Here is an 18,358-nt window from a genome sequence, read left to right as displayed (position 1 = left end):
AAAAAAAAAAAAAAAAAAAAAAAAAAAAAAAAAAAAAAAAAAATGGCGCTACATCAGTTTAACTGCATGACATTAGAGGCATATTTTTTAAACTGGTCCGGGGGGGGGGGGGGGGGGGGGGGGGGGGAGTGTCCCATGGGCCACAGCAACACAATGTCACAGAAGAGGCAAACTTCTGCTGAACTTGCTACCCTGAGACCTTTGGTTAATCTTTTGCTCTAGAATGGAAGATCAAAAATCCCGAGCAGTTTAAAAAATATGCAGCTAATGTCATGCAGTTAAACTGATGTAGCATGCATGTTGTTTTGCAAGCTAACAGGTTAAATATGGCTTTGCTTTAAGATTCCCATCAAATTTCGTTTTTATAGAGAAATCTCTGAAAGCAGAAGGGGTTGAGGGAGGGTGAGGTAAAAAGAAATAAATCATTGTAGTCTCAGGAACAGTAATCCTTGTTGAGGATTTTGGCTGATTGATATAAATAACATCGTCCCCGCCATCTGTCCGAAGAGGGACCTTTCCAGTCAGTGTTAAGCTGCAACGGCAGAATAATTAATGAATGGTGTCCTTTGTGCTGGTAATAAAGACAAGACAAATTATGTTATAATCCAACTGCTGCTCATTTGTCACAGCCAAATAAAATGTCAAATAAAAGTGAGGGGGGCACTGTGTTTGTTTAATGGACTGCAAGCTACCTGTTTCTATTGTTGACAGACAACCAGAGTGTAAGTTCTGTATGTTGCAGGAAAGAAAAACCTACAAACGGAATTCACGTTTCCTGGGGGGTGGGGGTGGGAATGTAGGGAGACCATAGGGGAGGACTGACAGATAAACACTGAAGTAAGTTTTAATTAGAGAGCTCTAATACCACCCGCTCCTTTGAGTAAGTTGGTTGCAATTACAGTGCAAAACGCTGCCTGGAAAAGTCCAAGTTCAAAACACAGACAAGCTATTTGCAAATCTGTAAGAATTTGGTAGGGCTCTCATCTTGCATTTTCAGGATAGACACATTCATCCAGTTGCTAGGAAAGCCAAATAATGAAAACATAGCTGGGATTTAGCAAGTTCCACTGGGAATTACCTATGATAGAGGGGCAGGGCTGCACTTCCTCAGAACATGCTCCTGCTGTAAAAATTCACAAACCTGGCATTCATACAGGCATCTGTCGCTTGCTCTAATGCCAGTTCATAGTATACATACAAACATCTGCTTCCGTGCACAAAGGGATACAGAGCGCTTGACAGGTCTGTGTTAGCAGGGTTCGCAATGCCAGTTCTTTATGCAAAAACCCTAATGCTTCCCGTCAAGCCATTAGAAGTGATACAATCAGCCCAGGCCCCATTAAGCCATCAGTGTCCACCTGTGATAAAGATGGCCATTTGTTTTCTTAAAGCCCACTTAATGTCTGCTTAACTCAATTTGTCAGGAAATGTAGAACAATTTCCTCACAGCCTGAAATTTGGTAGTGGTTCAAAGTCAAAAGGCCAGGTCTAGTCCTATTCAAATGATATAATAAACAGTCTTCAAATCGAAATCTCCCTTGAGGAGCTGATGTTTACTTAAAAAAAAAAAAATTACGTTAGCTAGAAAAGAATATCATTTGCATCCTTTATTATTATTTTATTTTTTATTTCTAAAGTCCTGGAATATGTCTACCAGTGAAAAGGGTCACTGCTTGATTATAGGAGAAGATAACTTTATTCTTTCTTAAAATTCAGCCAAAAATTGGTTTTAGAAAGACCCGAATGGCCTTTGCAAAACACTAGTCTCCTACTATAGCAATCACTTCCAGCCTCTTTAAGGAATCCCATCGCAACCTGTGTAAACTTACTTATTAGCTGAATTTTGTTTAAAACATTCTCCATATTCTTACATTTCTAGCTACTTGTTGGAGATGGTCTTTCTATATCCTTTAAAACTAAATGATTGCTTTTGAAAATACTTTACTTTGAAATGGTTTCAATCAAAGATGGGGGTTCACTTTGCACCCGTCCCAATTCACTTTAAGTCACATGGCCAATTACACATGCATATATATGTCTAGTCATCAAGAAGGCAGAAAGGAATCAGAAGACGTTTCTAAGATTGACCATTAGGGGGCCCTCTTAAATATTACAGATACACTGGCTTCCGTTCCAAATTAGTGGTCCTTACAAATCTAACACCAATTTTGAATAAAATTTTAACCAAAAAATTTAATTTTTGTTTGTCCGGCAACTTTCACAATCAGAATATTTAATTTTTGGTTCCTTGTGTTTCTGCTTCTAAGAATTTGGCCCTAACTAGTGATGCTAAATAGAAAGTATAATTTCTCACTATGGACATAAGGTGAATCGAAGAACTGAATCAATTATCTGGATAATTCAATCCAAACATAACAGATATTAACTGGGAACCTAATATAGACAGAAAAATTGGGGCAAAAGTTTAAGGATATATATTAGCTGGATACTACCTCATTCTTTGACTTTACAAATGGAGAACGCTTTAATGAATACAGTTTCCAAAAGAGAAGAGAAATTGCATGGCTTGACGGGGTAGGGTGTGTGAATTAAATGTGTGCTTCAGCATAGGATGAATATCAGCTTATTTTTTCACTTAGAAATATTACTAGGAATTCTCCTCCTTGAACTAGTGCTATGTCGATAGGTTTTATTTCCCACTCTTCAGAGGGTCAGTCCAATAATCAATATAATATTCTAAGAAATGAGTGGATTGAGGAAGAATTGGAAATTAAAATTTGGAACTAAAATATATTTATATACAAGGCCCTGCAGCATCAACCATCTTTCTTCAGGTTGCCAGTGCATAGTACTATAAACTGTGGTACTCTCTGTCTTCTGTCCTCTTACCACAAGCACCCTATACCCAATATTTTCATCCATAAGAAGGAAGCGTCACTCTCCGACTTTGCTTTCTTGATCCTGGAACATAGTCACAAAGAAAAAGATCAACTGCAACAGAAATACCTACAGGAAAGTCTAGTACATTATTTTCTTAGAAATGGTTTCATCTGCAAAAGTAGCTTATTTTCCCATGCCATAGAACAACTAAAGGTTATCGTCTGTACCAAACACAGAGAATCGTTTTTATTATCAAGATAGCATACACTCATTATAGAAAATTTGGAAAATGCATTTTAAAAATGGAAGGAAATCATCCTTACTCCTATTATTCAAAGAGAACTTATGGTTAGTATTTTGGTATATTTTCTACTAGCCTTTTTAATTAAGATATAAAGATATATGTATAATTATATGGTATTTAAGCAGTTGTACAAATGTACTTTAAATTGTCTCTTCTACCAGATTATAACAATAATAAATATTTATTGAGGCTAACTAGAACAGAAAAGTAAAAAGAAGAAAATTAAGATCACTCCAAATTTCAACACCGTATTTTGGGGTATTTCCTTTTGACCTGTTTGCTTGGCATTTTTGAGGCTAACTTGAACAGAAAAGTAAAAAGAAGAAAATTAAAATCACTCTAAATTTCACCACCATATTTTGGGGTATTTCCTTTTGACCTGTTTGCTTGGCATTTTTGAGACTAACTTGAACAGAAAAGTAAAAAGAAGAAAATTAAAATCACTCTAAATTTCATCACCATATTTTGGGGTATTTCCTTTTGACCTATTTGCTTGACATTTTTTTTCTCTAGCCTACTTAATTCTTAAAACATATGTAACATGGGAAAATTCGTATACAATTCCTATTATTACCTGATTTTTTTTTCAGTCTTTATCACTTTAACTGTCCCCAGACTCAGTTATTTCAACACAATTACTACAGATACAAAGCATGTTTACCAAAGAATCTTAGCAATGGGAGTAAACATTCTGCTGTTCTCCGAAGCTTTGATTTTTAAGAGAGGAAGAGAAGTCTTGTTTAGTAACTCTCTAGTGCAATGTTCCAATAATGGTGTTTGCTAGCAAATGCCAGAACTCAATAGCACCAGTCACTGTTTTAAATGGTCATCTTGTGTCCCCAGAGCTTTCACCTGAACTGTGAAGAGAAGACCACTCTTGGTCTAAGAATGAAATAGAAGCCAAAGAGAAATCATCAAATGGTGCCTTCTGAGTTTTGGGTCCAAACCAAATAGATACTTAGTTTTGTTTATAATATCTCTGTTTTCGAGTTACAAATTTTGATTCATCACTCAGTAGGCTTACATAAGCCTTCCAGTAACTTTTCAAGAAAGCTGTGCTATTATAAATCTCTGCATGGACAAGAATGTCTTTCTGTTGTTTTAACATGCAAAAGGTAACATGAGTATGCACACAGTTTGGGACCACAATTTTCCCCCCTGTAAACAGTAGATACTGCTTTGTTTTATTTTAGAATTTAAGGAAATAAGTCTTGGGAAAGCCTGAATGTTTACTTATTTTGTCTTCTTTTTGTTCGAATATTTGTAGGATTATGCTTGATTTTTATCACTTCAAAGTTTTGCCAAAATCCATCAAGATAGTGTCAATACTCAGTAATGTTTTCTTAGAATCTGGCCATCATTTTAAAGACCCAGATCGTTTTTTTATGCACAGAATTTTGTTTAAATTTTTTCTTTGATTATTGTATATTTTTCAAATGTTCTGGTTTCTCCCTCAAGTATACTTATAGATCATAGATAATCTCTCAATTCTCTGACTTCCAACATGTCTTGTCCCTATCATTTTTATGTTTCCACATATTGGGGAAGTGTTTCTATTTTGTTATCTGTATCACTGACCTAATTTTTCTGCAATTTAAAAAAAGTTCTTTTGCATTTTTAGTTTTAGCACTCTTTCCTCACTATCTATTTCCTTATCACCTTATCCTAGTATCTTTCCATCTTACCCTATTCTCTCCTTATGGCTTGCTACTTCTTTTCATTAGAATTCTTGATGTTTCAAATTCTACTGAAGATGTTAAATGGTTTCCTATTCGCCTCATGGACATTGTGAAAGTTATGCACTTCTGAGCACTGTTCACTTATCTGAAATGAGTGTTTTTAAAGGTCACGCATGGTTGTACATTTTGTTGTGTTTACTCATCTCAAAAGGTAGAAATGTAACCAACACTTGTGTGTATTGCCTTTTATACCCTGTTTCAGTTTGAATCAAATCCTTGTCTTGGAACTATATTCAGAGGACAAATTGATAATCAGAGCTATTTTATTAAATCTTACCTAGCATATTTAGTATCTTATGGCCCCACCATCCTGATATGGAATTTCCCCCCACTATATTCCTTAATTCACTATACTCTAAAAGATGAAATACATAAACAAAACATCAGAATTCCAAGAATTGATTCCTAACAGATTTTTTTGCCAGTCTCCATCCCTCCTCTGTTTTAACGTATGGGACAGCAGTTTCTATTGTGATCTGTGCCATTATCAGAGCATCCTTTCTGCCTTCCACTCTCAAGCTCCTCAGTTCTCTTATGAGAGCTGCTATCTCCAAATTGTTACAGGAGAAAAAGAAGCCCTAATCTATAGTTAGAAGGGAAGAGGACTGGTGAGAAAGGAAAGAAGGAAAACGTTCATACTATTCAATAGCTTTAGCTTTGAAGAAAAGAGTGCTGGGGGCAGGGGAGCAGGGGTATGGGTGGCTCAGTTGGTTGAACGTCCACCTCTGATCTCAGCTCGGGTCTTGATCTCAGGGTCATGAGTTCAAGCCCTGCACTGGGCTCCATGCTGGGCATGGAGTCTACTAAAAAAAAAAAAGAGAGAGAAAGAGAAAGAGTGCTACTCAGTGTTCTAGGCTGGCATAGACCCTGAAACTGATTTTGAAATTAGATTGTTGAAGAGAGGTAAGATTTCTTTTTTTTTTTTTTCCTATTTATTTCCAGAAAGTTAAACTCTCTGGTTCAATAGCCCCATAGCAGAGGTGGTCCCAGCACTGGCATTTTCCAATTAAATTTAATCTGTCTCGAAGGAAATTATTCTTAATTCTTTGACACCATGTTGATCATCAGTTCCTGTTTATTTTAAGAATTCTAGTCCATTTTCTTTGTATTCAAACATAGCTTGTGACAGGTTTCAAGAGGTGGTTAGATGTTGCCAACCAGATCCCACTTTAAAAAACCAAATGTCAAGATTTGCATCACCTCTTTTTAGAGGACATCACATTGAAAGTTTGCATTCAAATTCTCCCTTGGAGTGTAACCTCTGCTATGACTTCTTCTTTACATTTGTGTCTTTACCTGGAAATGGTAACAGGTCTGAAAGGAGGATATTTATTTTTAGTCCTGCCATTTGCAAGGCCCTTTGAACTTCTAAGAAGATGCTTAGAATCACAAAATGTAAATCAATCATTTATCATAACGATAGATTTTAAAATCTTATTTTTCCATGTGGGGAATTTTTTTCCCATTATCTAAATTACACCTTAGTTCTTTATAAAAAGGTTTTTGGACTTTACACCATAGGAAAAAAGTTTCTATTGGCTTGAATTTCTGGTAAGGTGGTGTGCGAATGGCCTCAAGTTATACATTTGCAGAGGAAATACCATCCAGATGCTCAAGTCAGCCTTTTCTTGGCAGACGACTAAGAACCACACGAAACAGAGTCTAAAATCTCTAACAAAAGAATCCCACATTCTCTTACCTTTGGAAAGGCCATTAATTAAAAGAAACAGTCATATCCCCTGTGTTCAGAGTTTAACTACTATTAATCAGAGTTCACCACACAATTAACACTTTGAACTGATTAGCAAATGGAAAGCATAGCAAGAAATTTTGAGGTTAGATTAGCGAGTGGACGTGTTCTCTTACCCAACTTCACTGTACCTCGTCTTTTTAAAGAAAGAGAAAAATTAAGCACTCCAGTCATAACGAACTGGGCAGATTTTGTTTTTGGTGAGGTGTTTGCCGTTACATATTGCACATAATGTATGGCACTGTTAGGAGGAAAAAATTGGAGTCAAAGTGGCTGGAAAGTTAGGTCTGCTCTGTAGCACTGTGAGATTGTTGACATCTGCCGAGGTTGGAGCGCTCAGTAAGCAGGAAATGGGGTGTCACTCTGAGTGGTAGTTTACCATTATCCTGGCATCCTAATGAAGTGTCTGCAGTGCACAGAGCTTCTGGATGGCATCTTAACGCACGGCTAAGCAAAAGCACTTCTCTCCCTGTCACTGTCATCCATCTGCCTGCACCCTACTGTAGCCAATGGGATGGAACCATGCTACAATGTGCTATAAGCCATTTAGAGTTGCACATTGCATAATCAGTCCCATCAAATATGTAAAAAATGGCTATTATTGGTTATTTTCCTCAAACTCTGGCACCTGGAGTTTGATACATTAAAGTTAAACTTTCCGAGCGCTGTTTGCGCTATTAATTCCACGTTCCCTCCACTATCTAAATGGGAATGAGTTGCATCCTCATTGTCTTAAGTCCTGTTAATGGATTGAAAGAGTTGTATGAATATTCATTAAAAAACTTCACTGTACATCACACTTGGCGAATTCATCAATTTGCAATATAATGGAATGGTCATTTTCTTTGAGATCACCATTTTTAAGAAAAGGACAAAGAATGAATCAACTCAAATCACAGATTGGTTGTTTCATCTTAGAGCACATTATTTAGTTTGCAGTGATTGTTTGAGGTCTTTCAATAGATTTCTTTAAAGGCACAGTGCAGTTCACCAAGTACGTTTACATTTTGAAGCTTGTTTTGTCAAAACCAAAATGATTAATTTTGGTGCTTTAACATTACCTCTGGTGAAATTCTAACGCAGCAGAAAGGAGGATGTCCGTTATAAGGTGGCATAAGTAGAGTAAGGTGTGTGTAAGTCTCTGGAAACTTCTAGATAGACCGCATATGGTCCTCCAGACATGGCTGCAAAGCAGCTGGGCTCTCATGGCAGGAACTGAGGTGGTAAGATGGCCACAATGTTGAGAAGGAGCTTTCTGTCATAGGCAGGGGCAACAGGAATCTGCCAAAATGGGGGTGGGGTAGGGTTAGATAAACAAGAGGGCATAACATAATTCGGTTGCATCAGGAATTTTTTTCACAGACATTAAAACTATGGTAAACATAACAGCGGGAGGCTTGCTCTGCAGCACAGTGGGAAGCTTAAAGCGTCTGCCTGAGCTGTGCCTGGCTCGAACCACTGCTAGAAGTCTCCGACTTTCATTAGCACTCAACAATTCACCCAGTTCCCCAGAAAAGGAGAAAATCCAAGCAGCAAAGCCCCTGGCTAATTATTGTAAACGCTCCCAGGTTACAGTATTTGGGGGGCAATAGTGGCAGGAAAATGTTAAACTAGAACAAAAGAGTCATTCTGAAATAGAAGAATAAAAAGCTGGTTTGTTGTTTGTTTGTTTGAAATCAGTGTAGCCTTTTATTTGATTGGGAGGGCGGTGTGTTGGAATATGGGACCACCCCTTTACAAGGAAATTTGAGATGACTGAACCAAAGTGCGTGCAACTCATTTTGAGCAGTAAAAGTACAGGTTAATCTCGCAAATGACCTTCTCCAACCATCCCCCTCCCGCAAGCCGCACCCAAATTTATGCAAGCATGTCTCACAGGTCCCTGAAACAGAAACTGTTTCCTTTGGAAGAAATGTGTAATAATACAAAAACTAATGTGTAACCAAATGTAACCAGGACAGCAAACAAATGCACATCCCTGCAAAATACAGCACATCAGTTTCAAGTTTTTATCCCATCCCTTTATGAATGGACTGACTTGAGGGAAAAAATATATTGTTTTTATCAAAAGGACAGTGGTCTGCTACTGATACCCACAAACATGTAAAATGGGAATTTTTTAATGGCATGTAGGTGTTTATTTTTGCTACATCCAGCCTTGGGAATCTGATTTCTTCATTCATATCCCCCCAGCTGCTGTCAGCATTGCAGCACATCGGCTTTCCTTCATGTGCGAATATTTCTCCAGAACTCATTTGCAAAAGAGTAGAAGCAATATTAAAACACCACATCCAAACCTCTTTTAAACACACAAAGAAATGGGAAAACACATCAGAACTAGACCATTGAGAAAATCCTCCTTTCAAATTTACTGTTTGCTTCACATGCTAGTATAAAATATCCCACAAAGTCCCGTTTGTGATCCATCTGAAACAATCTTGATTTGCTTAAATTGTCACATTCTTCTTGCACATTTCTTCCTAAATGCAAAAATGGCAAGGAATTCTCCTCCCTCTTCATTATAAAAGTGCAGAATTTCTGGCTTGTTTATTCCTAATGGAACACTTGAGAAAGAAGAAAATATATAAATATCTCCTTCAGAAGATTAGTTGTCTCATTCTTTTTAAAAGAGAGGATTTGTTCATTTCTTCCCCATGGTAAACAACTCGGTTTTCATTGTAATTTTCCATTGTCAAATTAATGCATTTCATTTTACTGACTTGGTCCCATGTTTCTAAAACATTGCACCTTTTAATATCCTTATTTCTTCTATATAATACATTAATGTGTATCATTAGGACACAGACAAGGATAGGACCTAAGATCCTTTTTAAACAAATTTTTTGGAGGAAACTTCTACTCCATTGTAACTTACTAAAATAAAGTCTGGAAAAAACTCACCATCCAACAAAATAAAAGTATATTTTACTCTCCATGAGAGCACATTTCCAAGCTAAGGATTTCAAGCAAGAAATGGCATACGTGTTTTAAGTATTTCAAATCAAGCATCAGAAATTTGATCTGATCTACTGGTAAATATTCTATTGACAAGATCAGAAACAGTAATATCTGGCCACCGAGACGGAAAAGAGAATAAACAATTAAAACAACAACAAAAAACAACAACAAAAGTAGATAGTTTATCAACTTCAATTTCTAAAGTACTGTGCAGTCCCTTTACAGAATGTGGAGGAGAGTCTCCTAACTACAATGAAAGTAGGTCCATATGTTCACCTACCATATATATAGTTCTTCAAAAATTATATTAAGGATATTAATGAAAAAATAGTTAATATTTTCAAGAAACTATAAAGAGAAAGAGAGAAAGAGAGAGAGATGGAGAGCAAAGCAAGCTGTGGCAAAAAAAAAAAAAAAAAAAAAAAAACCTGGGCTCAGCAGCTTTCTGGGGGAAATGGTGAAATGTGACTATGTGATTTATAATGAGAAAAGGTATCTACAACATACAATTTTCTACCTAGCTGCAAATAATAATTCATAGTGATGTCCCTTCCAGATAAAAGACCTTTGCTATGTAGGACCCATGTGGTAAAATGATCATGATAAATGTCAGACCAGTGCAGGTAACGGCTTTACAAACCATTAAGATTAGCTGGCTCTTTTTTCCGATGATAACAGTAACCATGCTGTGACTCTATGTGGTAATAATATCTCAGTCCTGATAAATGCCAGAGCCAGGCAGAGGTGTTTATCATTCCCAGTTCAGAAATGCTGACTAAAGTTACCACATGTTGCCTGTTTTTCTTCTTTTACAATAGTCTCACAATTAAAAAAAAAAAAAAGCTGAATCATAAAATTATTTTATTCCCCATTTCTTAAAGGATTTGGATCCTTGTGCTATTAACTCTCCATGGTTCTCACTGTCACTGTGTGGCCATGTCAAATGGACTGGCTGGAAAAAAAACAGTTCACCATACTAACTACTATCTCCTCTTCAGAGGTCTTTTGCTCAAAATGAATAGTTATGGATATGCTATAAAATATATATATATGTGTGTGTGTGTGTGTGTGTGTGTGTGTGTGTGTGTGTATTTAACCTAGAAGACAGTTCATATTTCATTTAATTGTGGGACAGGTCTTAGTTGTTTTTAAGTGAGTTTTTAAAAATCCCCTTAAATTTAATTTATCTACCAAAGGAAGGATGTAGACACATATTAAAAACTTCAAATCTAAAAAAGTATTTGTAGGATTTCTACCCTCATGAAAAAATACATAGATAATGCTTCATATAAATAGCTACTTGAATACTTGAAAAGGATTATTGCTTTATTATTAGAAAGACATCAAATGACTCAAAAAGGTAATTCCTGGGTTGTTTTTTTTTAAGCTTGTAAAAGCAGATATACTTGAATAAGTATAGTTTAAAGAAAATTCTCACAGGAGAACTGAATTTCTAAGAAATAAACTAGTGAGCTTTGTTTTCTCAGCACAGACTATTGCCTGAGGATGAATTAGTATCATTTGTAAGTTACCGAAATATACTTGGCCACCATGACACCTCCAAAATTACTTTGGAAACAAGAAATTCTAGAGAGGAGAATACAATCATGCTTTTCCCATAAAGATTGCTACTGGGGTGTCAGCCATTGCTTTAGCCTTCAATTCAGACAAAGAGGGGCAATGCTGCTAACCTGAGGAAGAGGGGTGTAAGAGACAGTATTAGGTTGGTGAATTTTAGGAAATACCTTATCCCGAAAAGGGTTGCACCAAAGCAATCATGCCCTTTTTTAAAAAGTTACTATTAAAGCTTGAATACTTTTCCCAAAATATTCCTCCCTCAGTGTGAGGTCAATGCCCCTGACGTCCCTAGAATAGCATGGACACAGTTACATGAAAAAGAAAAGGGGATTTTTATTTTATTACTTTCCTGAATGTATTGGGGGAATGTTAAGAATATATGAAGAAGTTAAGAATAATAATTCTAAGGCCTTCAGAAAATGATTAAACAAATTTTTATATTTGTTGATTTAATATTAAGTACATTTCTCAATTATTGTGAATTTTTTTTTTTTTTGGCTTAATGGGCTAACACGTCAGAAGCATTTTGAGTTGAACAATTAACTTAAAGGATCCCTTCAGTCATGAGAAACATATAAACTTCACTGATACTTATATTATGATATGTCTTAAATTTAAATATCTCTACTGACGTATTTTGTGTTGTATCTGCCCCCATGGGTTGTCAAATGACAGAAGTCAGGGATCAACCTTGTATCTGCCACAGGTTGCACACAGCTCTTAATTAATATTTTGTCTTCAACCATGTATACATGTATGTGCTCAATACTCTAAAATTATTTAAGAACTAGTTTTGTTTTGTTTTTTCTTTTGACTTTCTAATTATTCACTGCCAGAGAGTTAAGAGTAGAGGTGGAAAGAAATCAAGGTTGCACTTAACAAGATTAGGCTTGTTCCCAGCAGCATGCTCTGAATGGCCTGCCTCCCCCGGCACAATGATCAGAAATGGCCTCCAGAAATGACGCACGCCATTATGCTGAAGCTTTCCTCACAGGTTAGGGAATCCATGGTCTCACCTAGTTCTTTCAGACTCCTTCATGATATATAACTTCCCATATTTTAAAACAAGAGTTCGAAGTATATGTCTTTTTGCATGGATTTATGAGTCCTGAATTTACCCCAGTTGTTCTGTCCCTAAAGTGAATGTAAGTTATTAAAAAAAAAAGTATCAAGCAATTGTCATGACTTGGATGATTCCTCAACACCTAACTCAAGTTTTATAATTAAAGGCATATCCTCAAAGGCTTGTATTCAGTTGTAGAGTACACTAAAAAATAAAGTGTTGGGGCACCTGGGTGGCTCAGTGGGTTAAAGCCTCTGCCTTTGGCTCAGGTCATGATCCCAGAGTCCTGGGATCAAACCCCACATCTAGCCCTCTGCTCAGCAGGGAACCTGCTTCCTCCTCTCTCTCTCTGCCTGCCTCTCTGCCTGCTTGTGATCTCTGTCTGTCAAATACATAAATAAAATCTTTTAAAAATAAGTAAGTAAATAAATAAATAAATAAAATGTTAATTGAAGATCATCCATTCATCCTATAAGCCAGGGCAGTCTCTCCCTAAATTCTGAAATTGTCATGATACAAAAAAATATAAAATGAATTGAAACTCAATTGCTTTCTTCCAAATATGGCCTTAAACTGTGAGTGATTACTATTTTTTCCATACAGGATGCATTATACATCCCAGAATAACATTCAGAAGCTGAAGAGTTGAGATATTGCTGACCTTTTTAAAACAAAGGGGTACAGTGTCTTTTAAGAATTACAGATAAATAAAATGAGTAGTGCTACCAATATATTGGCTGCTGCGAGAATTTTTTCTTATAAAATGGGTGAACCTATATAACAAAGAAGAACTAATTTTGGAATATGACTTAACAACATGTAGTTATAAGTAAGTTAAGAATAATAAATGTATGGATGGTAAGGCCAGAAAAGTCTCCAGGGATCACCAGGTCCAGAGTGCACTGTACTGCACAGAACTCTTTCCATCATTGTATAACTTTATCTTATCTCTTTGCAGAAAAGGCATTTGGTTTTAAATGTCCTTGTTTTAGTAGCAACATTTCATGCAGACAAATGTAAATGGAACTACCATAAACTATATTTTTTTTAAAATGTGTCCTTAAAACCATGAATCAGGGCAAAACTATAAAGCCATATCCTTATCATATCATTAAAGGCTATTTCACACCATGTAAGAGCTGTAACTTCTCTGAGGAGCCTGGAGTTGTTTATGAAGAAGCTCACTTACAACAGAGCTTGGTGTGGTTTGAGAATATGGGGCCAAGTGGGTGAGCAATGGGCAGTAGGAAGATCATTTACTATTTTAATGATATGCATCTGCATTATATGTATTTTTGCATAGACATTCTTTGCCACCCAATGGTGGCAAAAAAAAAAAAAAAAAAAAAAGAAAAGAAAAGAAAGCACTGTGGAAGGGTTTTGTGTGCAGTTAGAGCTGAAGTTATATTCACGGTTTAGAGACTGGCAAGGCGGTTGGGATATGGGTTAGAGCTAAAACAGAGGTATTAAAAAGCTTTGAGGGGCGCCTGGGTGGCTCAGTGGGTTAAAGCCTCTGCCTTCGGCTCAGGTCATGATCCCAGGGTCCTGGGATCGAGCCCCGCGTCGGGCTCTCTGCTCCGCGGGGAGCCTGCTTCCTCCCTTCTCTCTCTGCCTGCCTCTCTGCCTGCTTGTGATCTCTCTCTCTGTCAAATAAAAAAAATAAATAAATAAATAAAAAAAATTAAAAAAAAAAAAAAGCTTTGAGTAGATACAAAAATAAGTCATCAGGGAATGAGATTAGGAGCAAAAGTGAGAGAAAGGGAGAAGAATTATGGAGTTCCTTATTATTAGAATGATTTTGTCTCACAATTTTCCTAAGAGATTCTCTAATTCTCCATGAGGAAAAATTTCTCCCTCTCCTTCAGGTCATAATGCAAAAAAGTCAGAGATATCTCAAAGTCTTCTCAAAACTCTCAGTACTTCACAATAATGAGAAACCATATACTGAAGGAGAAATATTAATAGAAAAATGCTGTCTTTCAGATGCTCAGTGAATCAATTGAAGACAGTTGACACATCTTTAGTAAGCTGTATATGAATCTTAGCTCATTAGCCGGTCCTTATTATGTATGCAGATTCCCATTCCTTATATGACACATCAATAAACCATATCTGAAAAAGTGTCATTTCGATTTTAATGTAACCAATTGTATTTTTAGATGTCCCTCCACTTAGAAGTGTTTGTGCTGATTTCCTGAGTTCATAAGCTATGGAAAAATGGGTGTGGTATCGATTTGAATGGGAAACCACTGCTTTCCTATAACCTTTTCAAAGATTTTGTTCTGATTATGTTGTAAGGAAAGCTAATTTCTCTTCCTTAATAATCTTTAAGCTTTCTCTGAACCATTGTTCAGTTCCCCCTTCAGTACTGAAATATAACTTAGCCACAGAACTGTGTGTACCACTATTCAATTGTGCAATTTCTCAAGTATGTGTGAAACTAGAGAAAGAGGGGAAAAATACTCTTATAAAAGAGCCTTCATGTAGAATGTTTCTTATAAGCGGATATGGGAACCACCATAGACTTTTATAAGGATTCTTAAATGTAACGGAACTGCTCACCAATCAGATCATCAGCTTCTGGTGATCGCAAAGTATCGAGTACGTTGGGAAGTGTCAGGCTACCATAGCAATTGGATTGTCACCCACGGGCACCAGCTCAGTTCCAGGATCAGCAACTACATTTGGAATGGTCACTGCAACCAGACAGAATGCTCATTGCTGAAAATAAAAGGTGAACCAGACCCAGCATGGACCTCAAAAAAGGTGAAGGTGAGAAAGGGATGAATATTTATAGAGTATTTACTTTTCACTGGTCATTGTGCTAGGTACGTTACATACTATCTTGTTTAATCCATAAAACAGGCCTTTGAGATATTATTCAAAGAAAACTAGAACTTGTCCCAGACCACACAGCTAATAAAAAGCTGTTACAGAATTCAAACTGAGGTCTGTGTATTCCAATCCATGTTCATATCTTTAATTTACTCGCTAATTCCTTATTCTTTTACTTAACCTGCTATATGCCAGGATAAGAGCTGTCTAGCTTTCTAGGAAAACTCCCAGCTAAATGGGAGAACTTGACAGGCATTCAAGCCATAGAAATACCATGTGAAATGTTGTATAAATAGAATGTCCTAAGTGCAATGCAACACAGAAGAGAGCAAAGGGACTCTGTCTAGGGAAGTTCGTAGTTCTCTTGCCTAATGGTTAAACAAACTTTATTAAAGTTTTAATTCCTGATCAAAATATTTGCAAATTCAAATATTTCCAGTTAAGCAACCTCCAACCTTTCTTAAACCGGAGTCATATGTTCCCTAAAACTGAGGTTTGCTGGATGTAACCATTTAAGACTACTCTCCACTTATCGTTTTTCAAACTTAATTTATGGCTGCTATCACTGTAATCTCCAGTGTCAACTGACCCCCTTTTTGGAGGCTTTGACATTGATCTGATCATTACTTTGGCTAGAGATTTCAGTGAAATTGGAAAAGTATCCTCTCCTCTCCGAACATCATCTTTATTGTTTGAACCAAGTGGTTCACCAGCTCCTCGGGTAAATTATACTAGTAACATCAGGCCAAACTATGCAGAATGTAACCACCTTGTGAATACTTAAATGTGTGTATATGTATTTGTATATTGTGTGCTATTTACATAGAATTTATTTACATATTCTATTTACATAGAATCAGTGGTGTGGGTATTAGCTTCAGATGACTAGATACAAAGTATCCAAATAGCCCTAAGAAACTTTGCCCTGGACATCCTATACCAATTTCACTCTCATCTTTATTGAGTTGTATTACTTATTTTCCAGAGTTGGTTATACCCCATAATATCCAACTGGTCCTATGAAGCATCACATTGTCTTAAACATCATTAAGTTACAAAGGGACTTTCTACCCTTTTGACAGAAAGATTTTATCTATTGTCTGCTATGATGTTGCAGCTGGCTTTTCTTTTCCTTTCTCTTTCTTTTCCTTTCTTCTTTTTTTTTTTTTAATTTCTCTCTCCCCCTCCCCACCCCCCATCACTTTCATTTGCAGTTGTCCAATCCATATTTTGTTGGAACTCTTCTAAGAATAACTGCAATTTTGAAAGCTCTGACTGTGGGAGGCATTATTTATAGGCCTTTGTGGTTTTGGGAAGAAGAAGAGAAGTTTCCAAGGCAGAGTTCTACTAGGAAGATTGCCCCCCACTCTGCTTTAGCCAAATACCATCTTTTGCAGGATATTTTCCTATAATTCCTTATTAAAAGTTTCTTTTGCAACAGTGTATTTTAAAACTGCCAGTTTCTGAACTAACTCTTTCTTCCCCACTATGTAAAGTTTATATACCTAGTAACAGGTGATAATGAATTGGGCTTTGGGGAGCACGTCGTATTAGGAATTAGGCTCTAGTATAAGAGACTTGTCTTCAAAATCTTCAGTACACTCTGGCTGGTTTTCTTACGTTAAAGAAACGTAGACTCTGTAAACAGAGACTGCAGGACTGGTCTGACTGCCCCACAGATTCAGGGATGTTCCTTTTAGTTGTATGTTCCACTACAAATCCAGAAGGATGACATGCCATTCCATCTACATTCTAGGGAGCAGAGTAAAATGGCTACAGACTAAATCAGCTCCCTGCATAGGGCCTCACCAGAAGTTCCTTCTATCACTTTGACGAAAGGCTCTTTGGCCAGACGTGGTCACGTGGTCACTCCAGCTGCCAAGGAGGCTGGGAAATGACCTCTTTTAGCCAAGTACATTGCCATCCCCTCAACAATGTATTGTCTTGCTAAGGAAGAAGAGAATGAATACTGGGTGGGTGTGTACCTTACATATTACCACCGTACATTGTCTTTTCCAAAAGTGACCTCTTAAAGATCACCGTAAGCTCTGTGCTAGAGGTTAGAGATAGAATCTAGAAAGGAAATGTACCTAAGTCAATGTATATAAAGTCTTTAAGTTCATTAAATAATTATAGTTCTAAGTCCTGGTTAAAATTATGGTGAGATGAATTCTCTAGGTGCTAAATAAATCAATTCTTATTATGCCATCCATGCCTATAAAGGCAAAAAGAAACAAAATGAGGGAAAGCAATCTATGTGGTATGTAGTTTTAAACAACTTCCTATTATTTAAAATGCATATGACTAGTTATTATGCTTTCAGTTTTTATTTTTTGTGCTTTTTTATTTCATAGCCAAAACAAAATGTGTTAGGGAGAAAAGACAACACATAGTAATAACAAAGATTATTTCCCCTTCCACAAAATCAAGTGAACAATAGAATACTGGTAATTGAATCACAATATGTGTCCTCATCTGTTTGTTTCCTATTGCTGCTGTAACGAATTATCACAAACTCAGTGGCTTCAGACCACATGAATTTTTTATCTAACATTTCTGGAGGTCTAAAGTCTTAACCCATCTTCACTGGGAAGAAATCGAGGTGTTGGTAGCCCTGTGTTCCTTCTGGGGGTTCTCCTTCCTTGCCTCTTCCAGTTACTAGAAGCTGTCTTCACTCCTTAGCCCACGGCCTTTCCTCACATAGCCATTTATCCTTGTGTTTACATTGCCACGTCATCTTTCTCTCTTTTCTTTTAACCACCTTTGTGATTATACTGGTGCCACTCAGATAATCCAGAATAAACTCCCCATCTCAGAGTCCCTAATTGAATCATGTCAGCAAAGTCCCTTTGGCCATAGAAGACAACATATTCACAGGTTTCAGAGATTAGGGCAAGGACGTCTTTGGAAAGCCATTCTTCACCTTACCCCATCTTTTAAAATAGTAAAGCATTTATTAAACTGATCCAATACCTGATCTTAACAAGATTATGTCAAAGCCACACTGTTGCTCCTTCATATAGCTATGATCTACACCAGAGTTCAATAAAGAAACTTCATGATAATGGTGTTCAATATACCCATTCTCTTTGGCTGCTGACTAAGTCTTTGTCCAAACTTCTCCTAAGAAAATTCCTTCATGCAGTTATGAAATCTCATTCTTTTCCAATTTTTTTTTCAGAAAAGCAAGACTATAACACAAGAATTGAAACTATAAAGACTCTTGTGCAAAAACTCCCTCCACCAAATCGTGACACCATGAAAATCCTGTTTGGACATCTAACTAAGTA

General features: G+C 36.7%; 1 protein-coding gene across 1 annotated transcript in view; it reads left to right on the top strand.

Moving 5' to 3' along the window:
* Positions 1–18,358, top strand: part of LOC111143410 (Rho GTPase activating protein 15) — a 607,442-nt gene that overhangs the window by 522,343 nt on the left and 66,741 nt on the right. Inside the window, exon 13 of the mRNA XM_022497494.1 lies at positions 18,250–18,355. Coding sequence (XP_022353202.1) covers positions 18,250–18,355 — 106 coding nt within the window. The remainder of the gene's footprint in view (positions 1–18,249; positions 18,356–18,358) is intronic.

This window comes from Enhydra lutris, unplaced genomic scaffold (assembly GCF_002288905.1).
Source record: "Enhydra lutris kenyoni isolate GAN:26980312 unplaced genomic scaffold, ASM228890v2 scaffoldscaffold1, whole genome shotgun sequence".
Classification (NCBI taxonomy): Eukaryota; Metazoa; Chordata; class Mammalia; order Carnivora; family Mustelidae; genus Enhydra; species Enhydra lutris.
The sequence above is the reverse complement of the archived record's forward strand: the minus strand, read 5'-3'. Positions and strand labels throughout refer to the sequence as shown.